We start from the raw sequence: 19,544 nt of genomic DNA, 5'->3' as shown, positions 1-19,544 counted from the left end.
TTACAGGCGTGAGCCACTGTGCCCGGCTTCTCTAGTTCTTTTAATTATGATGTTAGGATGTCAATTTTAGATCTTTCCCACTTTCTCCTGTGGGCATTTAGTGCTGTAAATTTCCCTCTAAACACTGCTTTAGCTGTGTCCCAGAGATTCTAGTACATATGTCCTTGTTCTCACTGGTTTCAAAGAACCTATTTATTTCTGCCTTAATTTCGTTATTTACCCAGTAGTCATTCAGGAGCAAGTTGTTCAGCTTCCATGTAGTTGTGTGGTTTTGAGTTTCTTAATCCTGAGTTCTAATTTGATTTGACTGTGGTCTGAGACACTGTTTGTTATGATTTCCATTCTTTTGCATTTGCTGAGGAGTGTTTTACTACCAATTATGTGGTCAATTTTAGAGTAAGTGTGATGTGGTGCTGAGAAGAATGTATATTCTGTGGATTTGGGGTGGAGAGTTCTGTAGATGTCCATTAGGTCTGCTTGGTCCAGAGCTGAGTTCACGTCCTGAATATCCTTAATTTTCTGAAGTGTCTTAATTTTCGTTATCTGTCTAATATAGACAGTGAGGTGTTAGAGTCTCCCACTATTATTGTGTGGGAGTCTAAATCTCTTTGTAGGTCTCTAAGAACTTGCTTTATGAATCTGGGTGCTCCTGTATTGGGTGCATATATATTTAGGATAGTTAGCTTTTCTTGTTGCGTTGTTACAGCTTTACCAATATGTAATGTCCTTCTTTGTCTCTTTTGATCTTTGTTGGTTTAAGTCTGTTTTGTCAGAGACTAGAATTGCAATCCCTGCTTTTTTTTTTTTTTTTTTTTTTTTTTTTTTGCTTTCCATTTGCTTGGTAAATCTTCCTCCATCCCTTTATTTTGAGCTATGTGTGTCTTTGCACATGAGATGGGTCTCCTGAATACAGCACACTGATGGGTCCTGACTCTTTGTCCAGTTTTCCAGTCTGTGTCATAATTGGGGCATTTAGCCTGTTTACATTTAAGGTTAATATTGTTATGTGTGAATTTGATCCTGTCATTTTGATGCTAGCTGGTTGTTTTGCCCATTAGTTGGTGCAGTTTCTTCATAGTGTTGATGGTATTTACAATTTGGTATCTTTTTGCAGTGGCTGGTACTGGTTTTTCCTTTCCATATTTAGTGCTTCCTTCAGGAGCTCTTATAAGGCAGGCCTGGTGGAGACAAAAATCTCAGCATTTGCTTGCGTGTAAAGGATTTTATTTCTCCTTTGCTTATGAAGCTTAGTTCGGCTGGACATGAAATTTTGGATTGAAATTTTTTTTCTTTATGAATGTTGAATATTGGCCCCCACTCTCTTCTGGCTTGTAGGATTTCTGCAGAGAGATCTGCTGTTAGTCTTGATGGGCTTCCCTTTGTGGGTAACCCTACCTTTCTCTCTGGCTGCCCTTAACATTTTTTCCTTCATTTCATCCTTGGTGAATCTGACAATTATGTGTCTTAGGGTTGCTCTTCTTGAGGGGTATCTTTGTGATGTTCTCTGTATTTCCTGAATTTAAATGTTATCCTGTCTTGCTAGGTTGGGTAAGTTCTCCTAGATAGTATCCTGAAGAGCGTTTTCCAACTTGGTTCCATTATCCCTGTCACTTTCAGGTACACCAGTCAAATGTAGGTTTGGTCTTTTCACATAGTCCCATATTTCTTGGAAACTTTGTTTATTCCTTTTCGTTATTTTTTCTCTATTCTTGTCTTCACATCTTATTTTTTTTAAGCTGATCTTCAGTCTCTGATATCGTTTCTTCTGCTTGATCAATTCAGCTGTTGATATTTGCATATGGTTCACGAAGTTCTCATGCTGCATTTTTCAGCTCCATCAGATGATTTATGTTCTTCTCTAAACTGGTTGTTCTAGTTTGCAATTCCTCTAACCTTTTTTCAACGTTCTTAGCTTTCTTGCATTGGGTTAGACCACACTCCTTTAGCTTGGAGTTTGTTTTTAACCCACCTTCTGAAGCCACTTCGATCAATTCATTAAACTCATTCTCCATCCAGTTTTTGTTTGTTTGTTTGTTTGTTTGTTTTTCTCCATCCAGTTTTGTTCTCTTGCCAGAGAGGAGTTGTGATCCTTTGGAGGAGAAGGGGCATTCTGGTTTTTGGAATTTTCAGCTTCTTTGTGCTGGCTTTTTCTCGTCTTTGTGGATTTATGTATTCTTTGATGTTGGTGACCTTTGGATGTGGTCTATGTGTGGACATCGTTTTTGTTGATGTAGATGCTATTCCTTTCTGTTTGTTAGTTCACCTTCTAAACAGGCCCCTCTGCTGCAGGTCTGCTGGAGTTTGCTGGAGGTTTACTCCAGACCTGTTTGCCTGGGTATTATCAGCAGAGGCTGCAGAACAGCAAAGATTGCTGCCCGTTCTTCCTCTGGAAGCCTCATCCCACAGGGGCACCCACCAGATGCCAGCCAGAGCTCTCCTGTATGAGGCGTTTGTCAACCCCTCCTGAGAGGTGTCTCTCAGTCAAGAGGCAAGGGGGTCAGGGGCCCACTTGAGGAGGCAGTCTGTCCCATAGCAGAGCTTGAGCACTGTGCTGGGAGATTCACTGTTCTCTTCAGTGCTGGCAGGTAGGAACGTTTAAGTCTGCTGAAGCTGTGCACACAGCCACCCCTTCCCCCAGGGGCTCTGTTCCAGCGAGATGGTAGTTTTATCTATAAGCCCCTGACTGGGGCTGCTACCTTTCTTTCAGAGTTGCCCTGCCCACCAAGGAAGAATCTAGAGAGGCAGTCTGGCTACAGCAGCTTTGCTGAGCTGTGGTGGGCACCACCCAGTTGGAACTTAGCTGTGGCTTTGTTTACACTGTGAGGGTAAAACTGTGTACTCAAGCTTCAGTAATGGCAGATGCCCTCCCCCCGCCACCCCCTCTGCTACCAAGCTCAAGCATCCCAGGTCAACTCCAGACTACTGTGTGACAGTGAGAATTTCAAGCCAGTGGACCTTAGTCTGAAGGGTTCCATGGGGGTGGGATCCACTGAGATAGACCACTTGGCTACCTGGCTTCAGCCTCCTTTGTAGAGGAGTGAACAGTTCTGTCTCTCTGACATTCCAGGCACTACTGGGGAATGAAAAAAAAAAAAAAGTCCTGCAACTAGCTCAGTGTCTGCCCAAATGGCCACCCAATTTTGTGCTTGAAACCCAGGCCCCTGGTGGGGTAGGCACCCAAAGGAATCTCCTGGTCTGCACGTTGCAAAGACCATGAGAAAAGCATAGTATCTGGGCCAGAATGCATCATCTCTCACAACACAGTCCCTCACAGCTTCCCTTGGTTAGGGGAGGGAGTTCCCTGACCCCTTGAGCTTCCCAGGTGAGGTGACACCCCACCCTGCTTCTGCTCACCTCTGGGCTGCATCCACTGTCTAACCAGTCCCAATGAGATGAGCCAGGTACCTCAGTTCAGAAATGTATTCAGAAATGCAGAAATCACCCACCTCCTGCATTTATCTCAGTGGGAACTGCAGACCAGAGCTGTTCCTGTTCAGCCATTTTTGCCCAGTAATCGACCAACTGGTGTTAATTCTTTACATGTTTAGTGGGATTCACCAGTGAAGCCATGTGGTCCAGAGCCTTTTTTTGTTGTTGAGAAGTTCTGGATTGTTTCATTAATCACCTTGCTAGTTTTAGGCCTATTCAGATTTTCTTTTGCTTCATTATGCAGTTTTGTTTGATTGTGTGTTTCTAGGAATTTAACCATTTTCTCTAGGTTGTCAGTTTGTTGGCATGCAGTTGTTCTGAGTATTCCCTTATGATTCTTTTTATATATGTAAGATCTGTAGTAATGTCTCCAGTTACATTTCTGATTTTAATAATTTGAGGGTTTTTTCTTCTTAATAATTCTAGCTAAAGGTTTGTCAGTTTTGTTGATCTTTTCAAAGAACCAAGTTTGGGGTTTTTTATTTTTGCTGTATTTTCTATTTTATTTATTGTCATTCTAATCTTTATTATTTTGTTACTTCTGCTAGTTTTGGATTTAGTTTGTTCTTTTTCTAGTTCCTTAAGGTATAAAGTTAAGCTATTGATCTAAGTTGTTTCTTTTTTAATGTAGGCAAACGTTTACAGGTGTAAATTTCCCTTTTATTACTGCTTTTACCATTCCCCTTAAGTTTTGACATGTTTTGGATTTGATTTGTCTCAAGATATTTTATAATTTCCCTTGTGATTTCTTTTTTGAAATCACAACTTTAAAAGTTGTATAAGAGTGTGTAGTTCAATTTCCACAGACTTGTGAATCTTTTAATTTTCCTTCAGTTATTGATGTCTAGTTTCATTCCATTTAGATTCTAAAATAAATTTTTTATGATTTTGGTCATTTAAAATATATTAAGACTTGTTTTGTGGCTGAACATACATCATCTATTCTAGAGACTGATATGTACTAGAGAAAAATGCACATTCTGCTATTGGGTGGAATGTTAGGTCCATTTGGTCTGTAGTGGTGTTCAGGTTCTTTATTTTCTTATTGATGTTCTGTCTGGTCATTCTATGCTTTATTGAAATGGGAGTGTTGAAGTCTCCAGTTACCATTCTACAAGTGTCTACTTCTCCCATCAGTTCTGTCAGTATTTGTTTCATATATTTTAGGGCTCTTTTGATTTTTAGTCCATATATGTTTATGGGTGAATTGACCCTTTTATTAATATACCATTTCCTTTTTTATCCAAGACTAGTATTGCCACCCCAGCTCTCTTTTAGCAGCTATTTGCTTGGAATATCTTTGTCCATCCTTTTACTTTCAACTTTTTTATATCTTTAAAGTGAGTGTCCTACAGGTAGCATATATTTAGATCTTGTTTTTCACCATCAGTTCTGCAATCTCCTCTTTTGATTAGAGAGTTTATTTATGTTTAACTAATTGCTGATGAGGAAGGATTTCTGCCATTTTGTTACTTGTTTTCTGTGTGTCTTATAGCTTTGCTGTCTCTCCTTTCTTCCCTTACTGCCTTCTTTTCCTTAATTGATTTTTTGTATTGACAAGTTTTAATCACCTTCACATTTCCTTTTGTATATATTTTATAGATATGTTCTTGTGGTTACCACAGAGATCATGTTTTTATGAACTGCTTAAGTTTTTAAAAGTTATCTTCACTATTTGGTAAGCATGTGGGAACTTGTTTTTATTAAAGGTTGTAGCTCATATACAGACAACCACCACAACTTAAAAGTGGAGAAATTTTGAGGACAGATTTTAGGATTCTTCCTTTGGATTCCTAGGCCAGGCACAGTGGCTCATACGTTTAATCCCAGCACTTTGTGAGGCCGAGGCTTGTTCATCACTTGAGTTTGAGACCAGCCTGCCTAGCCAACGTGATGAAATCCCGTCTCTACTAAAAATACAAAAACCAGCTGAGGTGGTAGTATGCACCTGTGGTCCCAGCTACTCAGGAGACTGAGGTGGGAGGATCACTTGAGCCCAGGAGGCAGAGGTTGCAGCGAGCTAAGATTGTACCACTGCACTACAGCCTGGGCGACAGAGCAAGACCTTGTCTCAAAAATAAATAAATAAACAAAACCTTCCTTTAGGCTGGGCACAGTGGCTCACACCTGTAATTCCTGCACTTTGGGAGACCAAGGCAGGTGGATCATCAGAGGTCAGGAGTTTAAGATCAGCCTGGCCAACATGATGAAACCAAATCTCTACTAAAAATACAAAAAAAATTAGCTGGGCATGGTGGCACATGCCCATAATCCCAGCTACTCAGGAGGCTAAGGCAGGAGAATCACTTGAACCCGGGAGGCGGAGGTTGCAGTGAGCTGAGATCATGCCACTGCACTCCAGCCTGGGCAACAAAAGTGAAAAAACTCCGTCTAAAAAAAAAAACAAAGCACCTTCCTTTAGTTCCTGAAAAATCAAATGAATAAGTTCACACCAGGAAAAACTGGTTCTGCTCTATTTCTTTGCCTTTCTATCTCCTTAAGCTCCTCAGGCAATTAGCTAAGGTTTAAAAAAATAAAATCCAAGTGATATGTCAGTACTTCCTAATTTTTTTATTTTGCTTACCATAAGTGCAGATTATGTTACAGTAACTTTGGCAAAATCTGCTTTCCAAAATACCATCATTGTTTTACTTGAATTTGGCCCTTAACTTTAGTCTACATTTGGGCAGGTCTGGTTAGCCTCTCCAACTGTCTGTTTTTTTTTAGATTCATCTCCTGTATGAAGAAAAATACTGTTTTAAGACACAGATATAGTTGGGTTTGTATGTTCACATCACATTTTTTTAAAAATTATAAGTGGCATATCTTATCTGTTGTCATGAGAGAAATATTTTAGCTTTTATATCCTGACTGATGAATATGGTGTAATGGTAAGCTATATGATTTGTGCAAATACAGAGTTTCTAAATACAAAAGTATAACAGTAAGATATCAGATATTTTTGACAAATTTGAAAATTAATAGTTTTTCTCAATTTTGTAATTTCAAGTCATATTATTTCATGGATTCTGTATTAAAATCATGACTGTTTATGACCATGTACAGGCTTTCTCATAGCTGAACTCTTCTGTCTAGAACTTGAAAGGACTTCATGAGATGCCAGATGGTCAGTTGGGTTATGAAGCCAGTTTGGCCAGCCAGCCTTCCTACCTGCTTTACATTCATTTCTTTGACATTTGTCATATGAGTTACTGTTTGATGCTAGGAAGATACAAACGTGCATGGAACAGTACCTGCCCTAAAGGGTTTTCCAGTTAGGTAAGGTGACATAGGCAAATATTGACAGTGCAGGATTGACCGTGATGAAGACCCTTTGAGACATAAAACAAAATGTTCTCCTATTAAATATCCAAGGTCTTTCAAGCAGGCAGCATCCATTATTTATGGAGGAGGTGGTCCTTGAGTGCAGGTCCTTTGAGTATGTCCTTGAGAGTAGGTATATTTTGAAGGTAGAAATGTTCATTGAGGCTGTTATTTTAGACAGAAGCAATAAAATGAACAAAGATGTTGAACCAGAGCTAAGATGGACCACAAGAAGTGTGGTAGAGGGAGTAACAGAGAAAGGAGGCAGGAAAGGTAGATTAAAACTGGAATATGAAGCCCTTTGAAAAATAATCAAAGGGAAAATGTAGACTCATCTTGTAGGCATCAGGGAGTTTGCACTATACAATGACATCTTTAGCCCAGGTACCTTAGCTGGGGCGTGGAGACGAGTTAGGAATTTACTTCCATAGTCACAGCAGGAAGCCACGGAGGTCTGAACCTAAGCTGGAGGAGTGAGGACAAAGAAGAGTGGGAAACGGAATCCACAGGATTCAGTGACTCATCAAGAATGAAGGCTAAGAGAATGAGTCAGACACCTACAATTTTGACTCTGACTTACTTGGAAACTGAAAGCTGAACAGGCAAGATGGGGAAAGTGTCATGTTTTGGACATGGTGAGCTCCTCGGGCAGCTGGAAACATCAGAAGCTCAGTGGTGGCACTTGCCATGAGTGAACTGTGCTGCCGCCACTCCTTCACCATGGAGAGAACCTGAGCATGTTCCTAAAACTTTTTTAATTTGAGAACTTTTCAAACCTAAAAAACTGTATAGAGGCTGTTTCACTATGTCAAATAACTACAAACCTGTGCTTTATACAGAGACATAGCTAATAGGCAAGGCTTTTAGCCTTCTTATTGCACCCTCGGTTTTGCGCCCAGCCTCTGCACCTGCGCTGTCTGGCCCAGTGTCCACCAGCCACTTGCACCCTCTGAACGCTCATAACATGGCCTGTCTAAACTGACATGTGCTATTATTATAAAAACGCCTCCCAGATGTCAGAGGCTTGGTATGAAATAAAGAACGTAAAGTATCCCACTAACAGTATTTTATGCTAAATATATGTTAAAATGAGAGAGTATTTTGGAAATTGTTTCGGGGCTCCCAACAGCACCCCATGTTAGGTGCCTTGCTGAAAGGACTCTAGGACCCAGCATTTATTTGTACTGCATTCACAGCTGGCATGGACGACAACAGAAGGAAGCTGCCAGGGAGAGACCGCCAGGGACTGGACCAACCCTTGCTCAGGTCCGCATACCGCATCCTTTCCATGAGGGGCATCCTGAGCATGCCTGTTTCTTCAACAACAGCAAATGTGCATGGGCTGAGCACAGTAGCTCACACCTGTTAATTCCCACTCTTTGGGAGGCCAAGGTAGGAGGATTGCCCGAGACCCACCTGGGCAACATAATAAGATAACATCTCTTTAAAAAAAAAAAAGTTTTAAGTGAGTTTGGCACAGTGGCACATGCCTGTGGTTCCAGCTACTCTGGAGGCTGAGACAAGAGGATCACTTGCGCCCAGGAGGTCAAGGCTGCAGTGAGCTGTGAATCATGCCACTGCATTCCAGCCTGGGCAGCAGAGTGAAACTCTGCCTCCAAGAAGAACAAAAATACGATAGCATATGTGCAGTGTTTCTGCCCAGAGAAACAGAGACTCACCATTAGAGACTCACCACCCTACATTCTTATCGGGGTCTGGTCACATAGGCACCTGCTGCTTTGCATGTATCAAAATTTCAGGCTCTCAGCAGGAAAGCAAGTATTTGGCATAAATGATATTTTTTATATAAAGCTTAGGTACAGTGAAGTACCCTTATCTGTTAGAGAATGGATGCCACCCAAGGGCCAGCCTTGCAAGCAGAACCTTTTAAAGGTAGCACCCTCAGGCCTGCTATAATGTTAACTCTTTCTGCACAGATATGTTGGGTTAAATAAACTAAATAAGTCAAAATAATTCTACCAATTTCTTTTTTACTTTTTAATGTGGCTACTTGCTCATATTTTTTACTCACGTTTATTTTGGTCAGCACTGGTCTATATCCACAATGAGAAATTATTTTCTAATGTGTCTTAGTTAAGGTTTTTTTCTATATGCACTAATTTTTTTAATACAAATAGGATAAACAGGTGAAAATCCTGCCTCAAATGATACCTTTATATTAATTCATCACCGAATGTAAAAATAAGTTTAAATTGTAAGGCTGCAATAGATTTAACTTTATATCCCAAATTTAGCTGTATTACCCAAGAACAAGATGAAAGCCACCCCTTGTATGATTAAAATTAGGGATTTAACAGCGTTTTTTAAAAACAAGAGGCAGCTTGAAAAACCTCCATTTGAAAAGCAAATTTCAGAGCTACAATTAGTAAATTTTTTCATGTTTATCATTAATTCAAATTATTGAACTATTTCTTTTGTTCTCCTCTAAGCTGTTAGTGATTTGTAATTGTTACAATTTCACCCATGGAAACAATTAGTATTTCAGAAGAGGTTTATATAAATGGGCTAATTCTGCATGAGAGATTCACTTCATGCCTACCCATTGTAGATTGCAGATATAACTGAAATAGAATAATTTTGCTAAAATAGATGATGCAGAATAGCAATCAGGATATATTTGGCTTCTTCCCAGGCACTGAATACTAATATATACCTCACTCTTTAAGAAAGATACAGTTTTAGGAAAATAATTTCTAGGACTAGAACTGTGAAAGCAGCAGCAGATATTTTTGTCAGAATAAACCCGTAATGTGATTTTCAGTGGCGTACTGTCCGCGGGACCCCTGCAGGCTTCACTGAAGGACAGCCGTCTTTTAGCATAATTGCCACATCCATCGAAATTGGGGGGGACATAAAATCCCAGCCCTCCCCTTCCTTTTCACACCATGACCCAGCAGTGAGGAATGGCAGAAGGTAGAAAGTCCTCAGGCTGTAAGTGGAGTCCAGTTCATAACTGGCACTATTTTTGTTATCTTTTATTTATATAAAGATGGTTAGTTCAATCATTTGATTATTTGAATTGAAGTATACCATTAATATTCCATATCAATAACTGATGCTTGACTCTCATTTCCACCAGCCATGCTTACCCAGTGAAAAGCCATAAAGGTTAATGTGGGTGTAATTATAAATATAACTCACATTTCTATGAAACAAAATCTGAACAGCATCAGTGCCATTTTCTAATCGCTTTAAATAATATTGAGAGCAGTTGCAAAGAATTTATAATAAAAACTGAGGACATCTTTCTCTTACTGCTCAATCAGTGATGAACACAGAGCAGCAAACCTGTCTTTAAGGCCACCTTTGAAGTTATAAAGAGCCATCAAAGTGGAGGTCACATATTGTTCTGTAGATAAACCTTAAAACCTAATGGTAGTTTTATTCATGAAATTCGAATGCCAAGGAGCCACAGTGCTGTTTATTACCTCATTCAGCTTGTCTTGAAAATGATTTATCTTTCCTACATCACCTTTTTGTGAACTAGATAGAATATAATATACAATTATATCATATGTAATAGAATTACAGTGTGGTACATAAATAAAAACAGCAACTCCAGTTTGTAAAAATGAGGAAATCAAAAATACTGTATGTTTCTCTTGGCCATTTTTTAATATTATTCAGTGCCCCCATTTGTATAACACAGTTTTATGATATCTTTGACAAATGAAAGTAGGTGCACTAGCTAATTTTGTAAAGTGAATAAAACACCACCAGCTGCTCCTCTGCCCTCAGTCTGATGGCACGTTTGTGTAACTGACACCTGTTGTCTTTCTGATGAGCCTTGGAACCATCAATGTTATCTAAGAATCATGAAGTATTTTAATGGTTTTAGTGATACCATTTAGACAGGTTAACAGTCTCTGGATAAATTACTTATTAGATATATACATCATTTGCATTTAATGTAAAACAGAAGTATCATGATTGAGACCACTAATTGCATAGTCTCACCAAATTTTAGAACCAGACGTCTGAGAGACACGTATTCCATCCCCTTTGTTTTAAAAGAGAAAGCTGAGGCCCAAGGAGATTAAGTATCTTAAAATATGTGGACTAAATGACAATAGAAATTATTTTTATTGATTACTAGTTCGTTGTTTTTTCCACTTTCTGTTGCATGGTGCTATTTCCCAAGTTTCTTCACAGTTCATAGCTATTATTGTGGACTCTTCAGTCATGTCAGCCACCAAGGGGTTCTCATACTTGAACTGCAGCAGCTGAGTACTCCACAGGTGAATAAGCTTAACAGTTCAGTGTGAAGACTGTTGAGCTGTATATAGAGAAAGAGTCTAAACTCAACTGCAGGTTGGCTTACAGTGAGGAGCGGGAAGGGGATAAGCAAACCCTAGTTCATAATGACTAGATTTTTAACCTGTTGTACTGAAACTTGGGTGAATAATATCGTTTAGGGGATTCTGCTTAAAGAGAGATTATGGTCATACTCTTAATAGCAAAGCAATTTTGGATATTCACTATGGACCTACATTTGTCAGATTATGTTTTGGAGTTATCTAGGTACCTAATAAATGCCTGTTTTTCCAGCCCATGTTCACAGCCCATTGAGAAATAGAGTATGTAAGGCATATGGATGAAAAAAATATCAGTTTTATTACTGATAATGTACTGCAATTGGAGAATGTGGTCAGATATGCCAAACTTTCATGACTGCTCTCTAAAGAGTCTTCTCTTTGGAGGGGAAAAAAATACTACTCATGGCTGTTTTAAAAATTGTTGTATTACATATTTATTAAGAGAAAGATAATATTTAGAAAAAATCTTATTAGTCAAGTAAAATTTTAGATACTAATTGTATCTTGAAAAACCTGAAAGAAAATATAAAAAATATTTGAGGTATGTTAGCATAATATAGAGCAATATTCAATTCTCCCTCCTTGATGTAGCAAATATTTTCTGAAAATCAAAAGTATTGAATCTTTTAGACAGAAAATACATTTTGTCCAGCTACAATTTCAGAAGGCAAAACTGTTAAGTTTTGGGCCACGCACAGTGGCTCATGCCTGTAATCCCAACACTTTGGGAGGCTGAGGCAGGCAGATCACTTAAGGTCAGGAGTTTGAAACCAGCCTGGCGGAATGGTAAAACCTCATCTCCACTGAAAAATACAAAAATTACCTGAGTGTGTTGGCACGTGCCTGTAGTCACAGCTAGTCGGGGAGGCTGAGGCAGGAAAATCACTTGAACCTGGGAGGTGGAGGTTGCAGTGAGCTGATATGGTGCCACTGCATTCCAGCCTTGGCAACAGAGTGAGAAAAAAATTGCTAAGGTTTTTCAGCTTCTGTTGTACTATAATCTTGTTGAATGGGAAAATAATAAGCTGTCTCATTTCTTGACTTTCAGATGTTTTGTTTGTTTCTTTACACTGAAATACTTAATACTACTCTGTTGGACTCCTGCCTCCAAGCTAGGAGTTTAGTTCCTAACAGAAGTAAGCACATTGATAATAATAATCCATTCTAACAAAGGTTTACATACACAAGGGGAAGTGCCAAGTAGTGGAGTATGTGGAGCGTGACAGGAACACACAGGAGTGACTGGCTACCCAGGAGAAGTAAGGGGATTTTCACAGATGGTAACATTTGAGATGATTCTGAAAGATGAGTAGGTGGCCGCTACAAAGAGAAACAGAGCCATTCCAGGCTGAAAGAACAACTTAAACAAGTAGGAAGTTACATGGTTTATATTCTTTTAGTGTCATATATACCTTTAGTGTCTTTAAAACAATTTTTTGGGCCAAGTACGGTGGCTCATGCCTATAATCCCAGCACTTTGGGAGGCTGAGATGGGTGGATCACGAGGTCAGGAGATCAAGACCATCCTAGTTAAAAGGGTAAAACCCCATCTCTACTAAAAATACCAAAAATTAGCTGGGCATGGCAGAACATGCCTGTAATCCCAGCTGCTTGGGAGGCTAAGACAGGAAAACTGCTTGAACCTGGGAGGCGAAGGTTGCAGTGAGCCAAGATCATGCCATTGCACTCCAGCCTGGGTGACAGCGGGAGACTTCCCCCTCTCCCCTGCCAAAAAAATACATACATACATATAAAAAATAAAGTTTCCTTTCCTCTCCTGGACATTTTTTTAAAAAAAGCAATTTTTTTGAATTCAGAAGAGTGGATTTCTTTTATTATGGGTAAAATATACTTAACAAAATGTATTATTTTAGCCATTTTAACTATACGGTTCAGTGGCATTAAGTAACATTCATTCACATTATTGTGCAATCATCACCACTGTCTATATTCAGAACTTTTTTGTTTTCCCAGACTGAAGCTTTGCACCCATTAAACATCACCTCCCCATTCCTCCCTCTTTCTGGCCCCTGGTAACCTCTTCTACTTTCTGTCTCTATGGATTTGCCTCTTCTAGGTACTTCAATAAGTGGAATCATATGGTATTTCTCATACGATAATATATAACTATAAATAATTATGCTAAGTGAAATATATGGCTTCGTCCTTGTATGTTTCAGAATTTCATTTCTTTTTATGACTGAATCACATTCCATTGTCTTGTAGATGCCACATTGTTTATCCATTCACCCATCAATGGGCATTTTGTTTGTTCCCACCTTCTGCATATTATGCATAATGCTGCTGTGAACATTGGTATGCAAGTAACTGAGTTCCTGCTTTCAGTTCTTTGGAGTAGATAGCTAAAAGTAAAATTGCTGGATCGTAAGGTAATTCTACTTAACTTTTTGAGACGTCTCCAGACAATTTTCCATAACGGCTGCACCATGTTATATTCTCACCAGCAGTGCAGAAAGGTTCCAGTGTCTCTACATCCTTGCCAACATTGTCTTTCAAAGTTTTGAAAAAAAATTTACCAGATTGTATACTGGTTCCATAAGAACCATTGGAAATGCATTCATGTTATCATTTCATTAAAAATGACCTTTTGGGGCCTAGCATAAGAAAAAGTTTGAATGAGCCAGCATCAGAGAATATTGACATTTGTCTTATTGTTTGAATAGTACAGAGTTTATTCAAGTAAAGGCCGTTGAAGTAAGAAAGTGTTCTGATAAAGTTGGATTTGTTACGTATAAAATAAATCAAAATCGGGTGTTATGCCTGCTCTTTGCAACACTGTTTTCTCTTCCTGCAGCTCCCTGCACGGGCAGCACTTTCTTTTGCCATAGCAACATGTGCATCAATAATTCTTTAGTCTGTAATGGTGTCCAAAATTGTGCATACCCTTGGGATGAAAATCATTGTAAAGGTGAGTTTGATGTAAAGGCCAGCCTTTTTGAGAAAAGAGTAACTATTGCCCTTCATTAGGAAACACTTAAAATGTTATTTTCTACAACAGTGCTTAGCATAGTTGCTTTGGCAGAAATGCAAACATATAAATGTTCTTTTAAATGGATTATAGACCTGGGATGCGGTGAAAGCAAAGAAAAATACTCTAAACAAAAGCATTTTTGTCTACAAACTGTTAAGTTGTTCAAAAGTGTATTATGGCCGGGGGCGGTGGCTCACGCCTATAGATCCCAGCACTTTGGGAGGCCCAGGTGGGCAGATCACTTGAAGTCAGGAGTTCAAGACCGGCTTGGCTAACATGGTGAAACCCTGTTTCTACTAAAAATACAAAAAAATTAGCCGAACGTGGTGGCGTACGCCTGTAATCCCACCTACTCGCGAGGCTGAGACAGGAGAATCGCTTGAACCCAGGAGGCAGAGGTTTCAGTGAGCTGAGAATGTGCCATCGCACTCCAGCTTGGACAACAAGAGTGAAACTCTGTCTCAAAAAAAAAAAAAAGTGTATCGTGGTATGCCTTGCCTTTATTTTGCTACTGTTGTTGAAGTTTGTCATTTGTATTGTAAGCATTATTTAGTTGTCAAAATAATTTAGAGGTTAGCCTGCATTATGTGGAAACACTATTTAATAAAAATCAACTTGCAGATTCAGTCTTACAACATAAAAACAGAAACATTCTATGAACTGCTTTTTTAAATTTCACAACATTTCCTAAGCTATATTCCCAGTGTGTACTCACTGAAAGATGAATGCAGCTTGTGGTTGATGGTTGAATGTCTGCAAGCTGGTTGTCAGATGACTGTCTCAGAACTAAAGGTGATCTACCTTTTATCCTCTAAGACGGCAGCCCCCAGCCTTTATGGCACCAATAACTGGTTTCATAGAAGACAATTTTTTCATGGAACAGGGGTGGGTCGAGAGGGTTGGTTTCAGGATGATTTAAGTGCATTACATTTATTGTGCACTTTATTACTATGTTGTATATAATGAAATAATTATCAACTCACCATAATGTAGAATCAGTGTGAGCCCTGAGCTTGTTTTCCTTCAACTAGACAGTCCCATCTGGGGCTGATGAAAGACAGTGACAGAACATCAGGCATTGGATTCTCCTAAGGAGCACATAGCCTATGTCTCTCAAATGCATGGTTCACAATAGGGCTCCTGCTGCTGTGAGAATCTAATGCCACTGCTGATCTGACAGTGGGCAGAGCTCCAGGTAATGCGAGTGACGGGGAGCGGCAGCAAATACAGAGCTCGCTCACTCACTGTTCACTTCCTGCAGTGCAACCCAGTTCCTGTCTATGGCCAAGGGGTGGGGACCCAGGCTGTAAGAATTCAGCAAATATCTTACTGTGAAAAGGTGATGTAATCTGATATGGCTGTCATAAATACTTGACATGAAGTGTTTTCAGGTAATCATTCAAAAACAGTAGATCATGATAATATACTGCATAGGTTAGTCTGATGATGTTAGTTTGCTCTCCCTGGGGTCATCAGTAGATGTGGGTATACCTGAACATGGCAGTTGGTCAAACCAATCATCAAGCAGAAAGCTAAACTTGATAGCAAAAAAGTACTTATTTGGCATAGTCTATATTTATGTAATTGATTTGATTTTCAGAATGTGTGCATTTCTGTGTCTTCTGAAGAATGGGACCACAAACTTTATCTTTTTTGTAATCTATCTATACTGTGGTTGGTAACTTTTAACAAGAAATTATAATAGAGTTGTTTTGTTTAAAAACCTAATTGTAAATGCATTGTCTGTAGTATATTTGGCCCAAGTATTCTGCTTTACCTAAAAATACCTTACTGATTTGTACCAGGATTCATATTAATGTATTTTGAAAACTTAACATTTCTCATTTTCTTTCTACAGAAAAGAAAAAAGCAGGACTCTTTGAGCAAATTACTAAAACTCATGGGACAATTATTGGCATTACTTCAGGGATTGTCTTGGTCCTTCTCATTATTTCCATTTTAGTACAAGTGAAACAGCCTCGAAAAAAGGTCATGGCTTGCAAAACTGCCTTTAATAAAACCGGGTTCCAAGAAGTGTTTGATCCTCCTCATTATGAACTGTTTTCATTAAGGGACAAAGAGATTTCTGCAGACCTGGCAGACTTGTCAGAAGAATTGGACAACTACCAGAAGATGCGGCGCTCCTCCACTGCCTCCCGCTGCATTCACGACCACCACTGTGGGTCGCAGGCCTCCAGCGTCAAACAAAGCAGGAACAACCTCAGTTCCATGGAACTTCCTTTCCGAAATGACTTTGCACAACCACAGCCAATGAAAACATTTAATAGCACCTTCAAGAAAAGTAGTTACACTTTCAAACAGGGACACGACTGCCCTGAGCAGGCCCTAGAAGACCGAGTAATGGAGGAGATTCCCTGTGAAATTTATGTCAGGGGGCGAGAAGATTCTGCACAAGCATCCATATCCATTGACTTCTAATATTCTGCTAAAGGTGATGTGAATTCTTAAGTGTGTATGTATGCAGCCTCCTGGACACCATACTGTTTCCAGCAGCCAACCCTTTTCTCCCATCACAGCTATGAAGACCTTGATTTACCATTAACCTATCATTATGGTGATGTTTTTATTCTTTCAGGCAGTCTATATATGTTAAACCAATCAAGGAACTTACTCTATTCAGTGTGAACAATAATCATCATCTATTGCTTTGTGTCATTTATAGAAAGCACCCAGTTAAAGAGCATTGGAAGAGGTGGTTGGATGGAGCCAGGCTCAGGCTGCCTTTTCGTTTTAGCAGGAGGAATACTGCTCTTGACTGATACGGCTCTGTCAATATTTTGATCCTACAATAAACTAAGATTTTTCTTTACATTCCTTTTATTTTTCTTTTCTCCAGATTTGATGTTTTATAAGCCCATAGTTTTACCATTTCAGTTTCTTATATAAATACAAGTGGTTAATGTACCACATACTTCAATATAGGCATTTCTTCTTGAATGTGTCAAAATACAGCTAGTTACTGTGCCAATTAAGACCCAGTTGTATTTCATCCATCTGTTTCTTCTTGACTAATCTCTGTACTTCTGCCTTTTAATTACTGGGCCCTTAGTCCTTATTTTCTGTGAGAAGTAGTAGATGATATGATTTATCACCTTTCAATTAAATTTTTTCTCAGTTATACTAGAAAATTTCATAATCCTGGATTATATGTACCATTGCCAGCTGTGACTAAAAATGCGAAAAAGATAAAAACTTGTAGCAAGCCTTTGAAGTTTCCCAAGTATGGTCACATTCAGTGATAGCCCATTCATTCCAGCAAACAGTCATTTCATTCACTTTGGGAGAGGCCTATAATTACATATATTTGCAATGTTTCTCTTTGCTAGATTGTTACATAGCTCCCATTCTATTGGTTTTGCTTACCGCATATGGTAACCAAGGTTGGATGGAGTTAAAGGGAATTTTTTAGAAACTGGGTGAGCCTTGAGATGGCTTCTTACCTGGGACAGGACATTTTTCTAGCTCTTAAGAAAAACAACGTCCACTTTTTTTTAACCTGCACTTCTGACTTTTTTTATGGTATATAAAAATAATTTATAAACATAAAAGTTCATTGTGTTTTTTTAGACTTTTGATATTATTTGATACTGTACAAACTTTATTAAATCAAGATGAAAGACCTACAGGGCAGATTCCTTTCAGTGTTCACATCAGCGGCTTTGTATGCAAATATGCCATGTTGGACCTGGACACTATAACTTATTGTAAAGACCTTGGTAATGTGGACATAAGCTCTTTCTTTCCTGTTGTTACTGTATTTAGTTTGTGATAAATTTTTCACTGTGTGATATTTATTGCTCTGAATCACTACACAAATCCTATATTAAAATATACATTGTACATGATCCTTTAATCATGTTATTTATGCCACTGAGGTTGTGGATCTTAAGATATGTGCAGAAAGGAACTCATTTATCAAATTGTAAGTAATACAGACATGCCATTTAAAAGAGGTAAATTCCTGTTTTCTATATTTTGGTAGTAAATTCTCAATGAAATAAGTTGAAGTTTTACTGGATTTTATTAACTCTTAAATATTGCATAGATATGTTCTCAGATTAGTGAAAATTGTGACTTTAAATATGATACACATATACTGCCACAGAATGCTTTCTTATATCAAAGCTTTTGTTTTTTAAAAAAAAGTAGATAATATTCAGGAGACAGAAAGGCCTACACATAGTGTATTCATGATTTAAATGTTTTTTTAAGCCAGCATAGTTTCTTGTTTTAACAGTACAACTTGGAAACATAAAAAGACATGATACACATAATATTCAATGAACTAATACCAGAGACAGCTAAGTTTTTTCAATAGTTATTCAGAACAAGCATTTTAGTAGGTAACTTGTGCCAGCCAACATTTGAACAGCACAATAAATACATAATACAACAACTATAATCTCATTCTTCATAATGATAAAAGGGAAATTTGCATATTTTCTATGTAAAATTATATCCATTTTTAAAAATAGCTGTTAAACCCATCTTTAATCTTTAGATTATAGTAACAAATAATACAGTATGCTAAACTATGTTACCTATAGTCACTTGTAACTATATTTTTATTTGTGAAATTTGATTTCTATTTTCTTTTAAAAGGTCTTGAAGAGGCCTGCAAAATACAATCTTTAAAGAAGACATATAACAGTAAAATAGCACAGAAGTACATAGTTTTATACAAGTCAATGTAGCAAGTAAAGTTTAGACAGTAAGTTTGGTTCTGAATTTTCTGGCTGCTAAAACAGTTTTTGCTTTTCACAGTAGAAAGCAAATTTATGTGCAGGGGCTAGTTTCCTCTAGAACTACAGCATGAGGGTTTTTATGTAGGAACATTTCCCCAGAATGTAAAAAGGATGCAACATGCAGAGAGAGGTTGTAATGGTGCCCCTTAACCCAGTGAAGGCACAACTTAATGTCATCTAGGAACATTGGTTTGGGGTTGGTCTATGTTGTCAGGGATAGAACTAAAGAACCAGATGATCAATAGCTAAGCCAGCCTTGGACTGTCACATGTTATGCCTTCATTGAATCATAGATGGGCATTAGATCTCATTTATTTCTTAAATTTGTCTATGCTTTTGGAAGAAGTGAGAATGAAACTAATAAGTCTTAGGCATTATTGCCGGAATAATGCTAATGCTGTCTATACAGCATTTAATCTTTGAGATCAGTGAGAAAACTTTACAAATTGCTTACTAAAATGAAAGCCATACAACTTAGTAACAGAAGACGTGAAATTTAGCCATCTTGTGGACTTCATTACACAGTATTAACTGTCACACACAGTACCCCACACAGTGCCCCAGTGTTAAACACATCTAACACAAAATGCAAATCTGGAAGGGGTAAATATCTTCAATTCAGAAACAGCATTAAGGATACCTGTATAGTATTGTCACTGTTATCTTCCATCTGCAATTCACCATGTCATCCCCCAA

The 19,544-nt window shown here is 38.4% G+C and overlaps 1 protein-coding gene across 4 annotated transcripts in view; it reads left to right on the top strand.

Annotated features, from left to right (window-relative positions):
• The window catches only part of NETO2 (neuropilin and tolloid like 2), a 62,456-nt gene extending 44,352 nt beyond the window's left edge, over window positions 1-18,104 (top strand). For 2 of the 4 annotated variants that reach the window (XM_032255605.1, XM_032255604.1), the window contains exons 8-9: window positions 13,906-14,019; window positions 15,941-18,104. In XM_032255605.1, the coding sequence (XP_032111496.1) occupies window positions 13,906-14,019; window positions 15,941-16,521 (695 nt within the window). In that variant the 3' untranslated portion in view covers window positions 16,522-18,104. The remainder of the gene's footprint in view (window positions 1-13,905; window positions 14,020-15,940) is intronic. The other 2 variants (XM_032255607.1, XM_032255606.1) reach the window with 1 other exon arrangement.
• The last annotated feature ends 1,440 nt before the right edge of the window (window positions 18,105-19,544 follow it).

The sequence above is a fragment of the Sapajus apella genome, unplaced genomic scaffold, assembly GCF_009761245.1.
Source record: "Sapajus apella isolate SASKATOON/1434 unplaced genomic scaffold, GSC_monkey_1.0 scaffold90, whole genome shotgun sequence".
NCBI classification, from domain to species: domain Eukaryota; kingdom Metazoa; phylum Chordata; class Mammalia; order Primates; family Cebidae; genus Sapajus; species Sapajus apella.
Note: the sequence above shows the minus strand (reverse complement) of the source record. Positions and strands in the feature narration are given on the sequence as shown.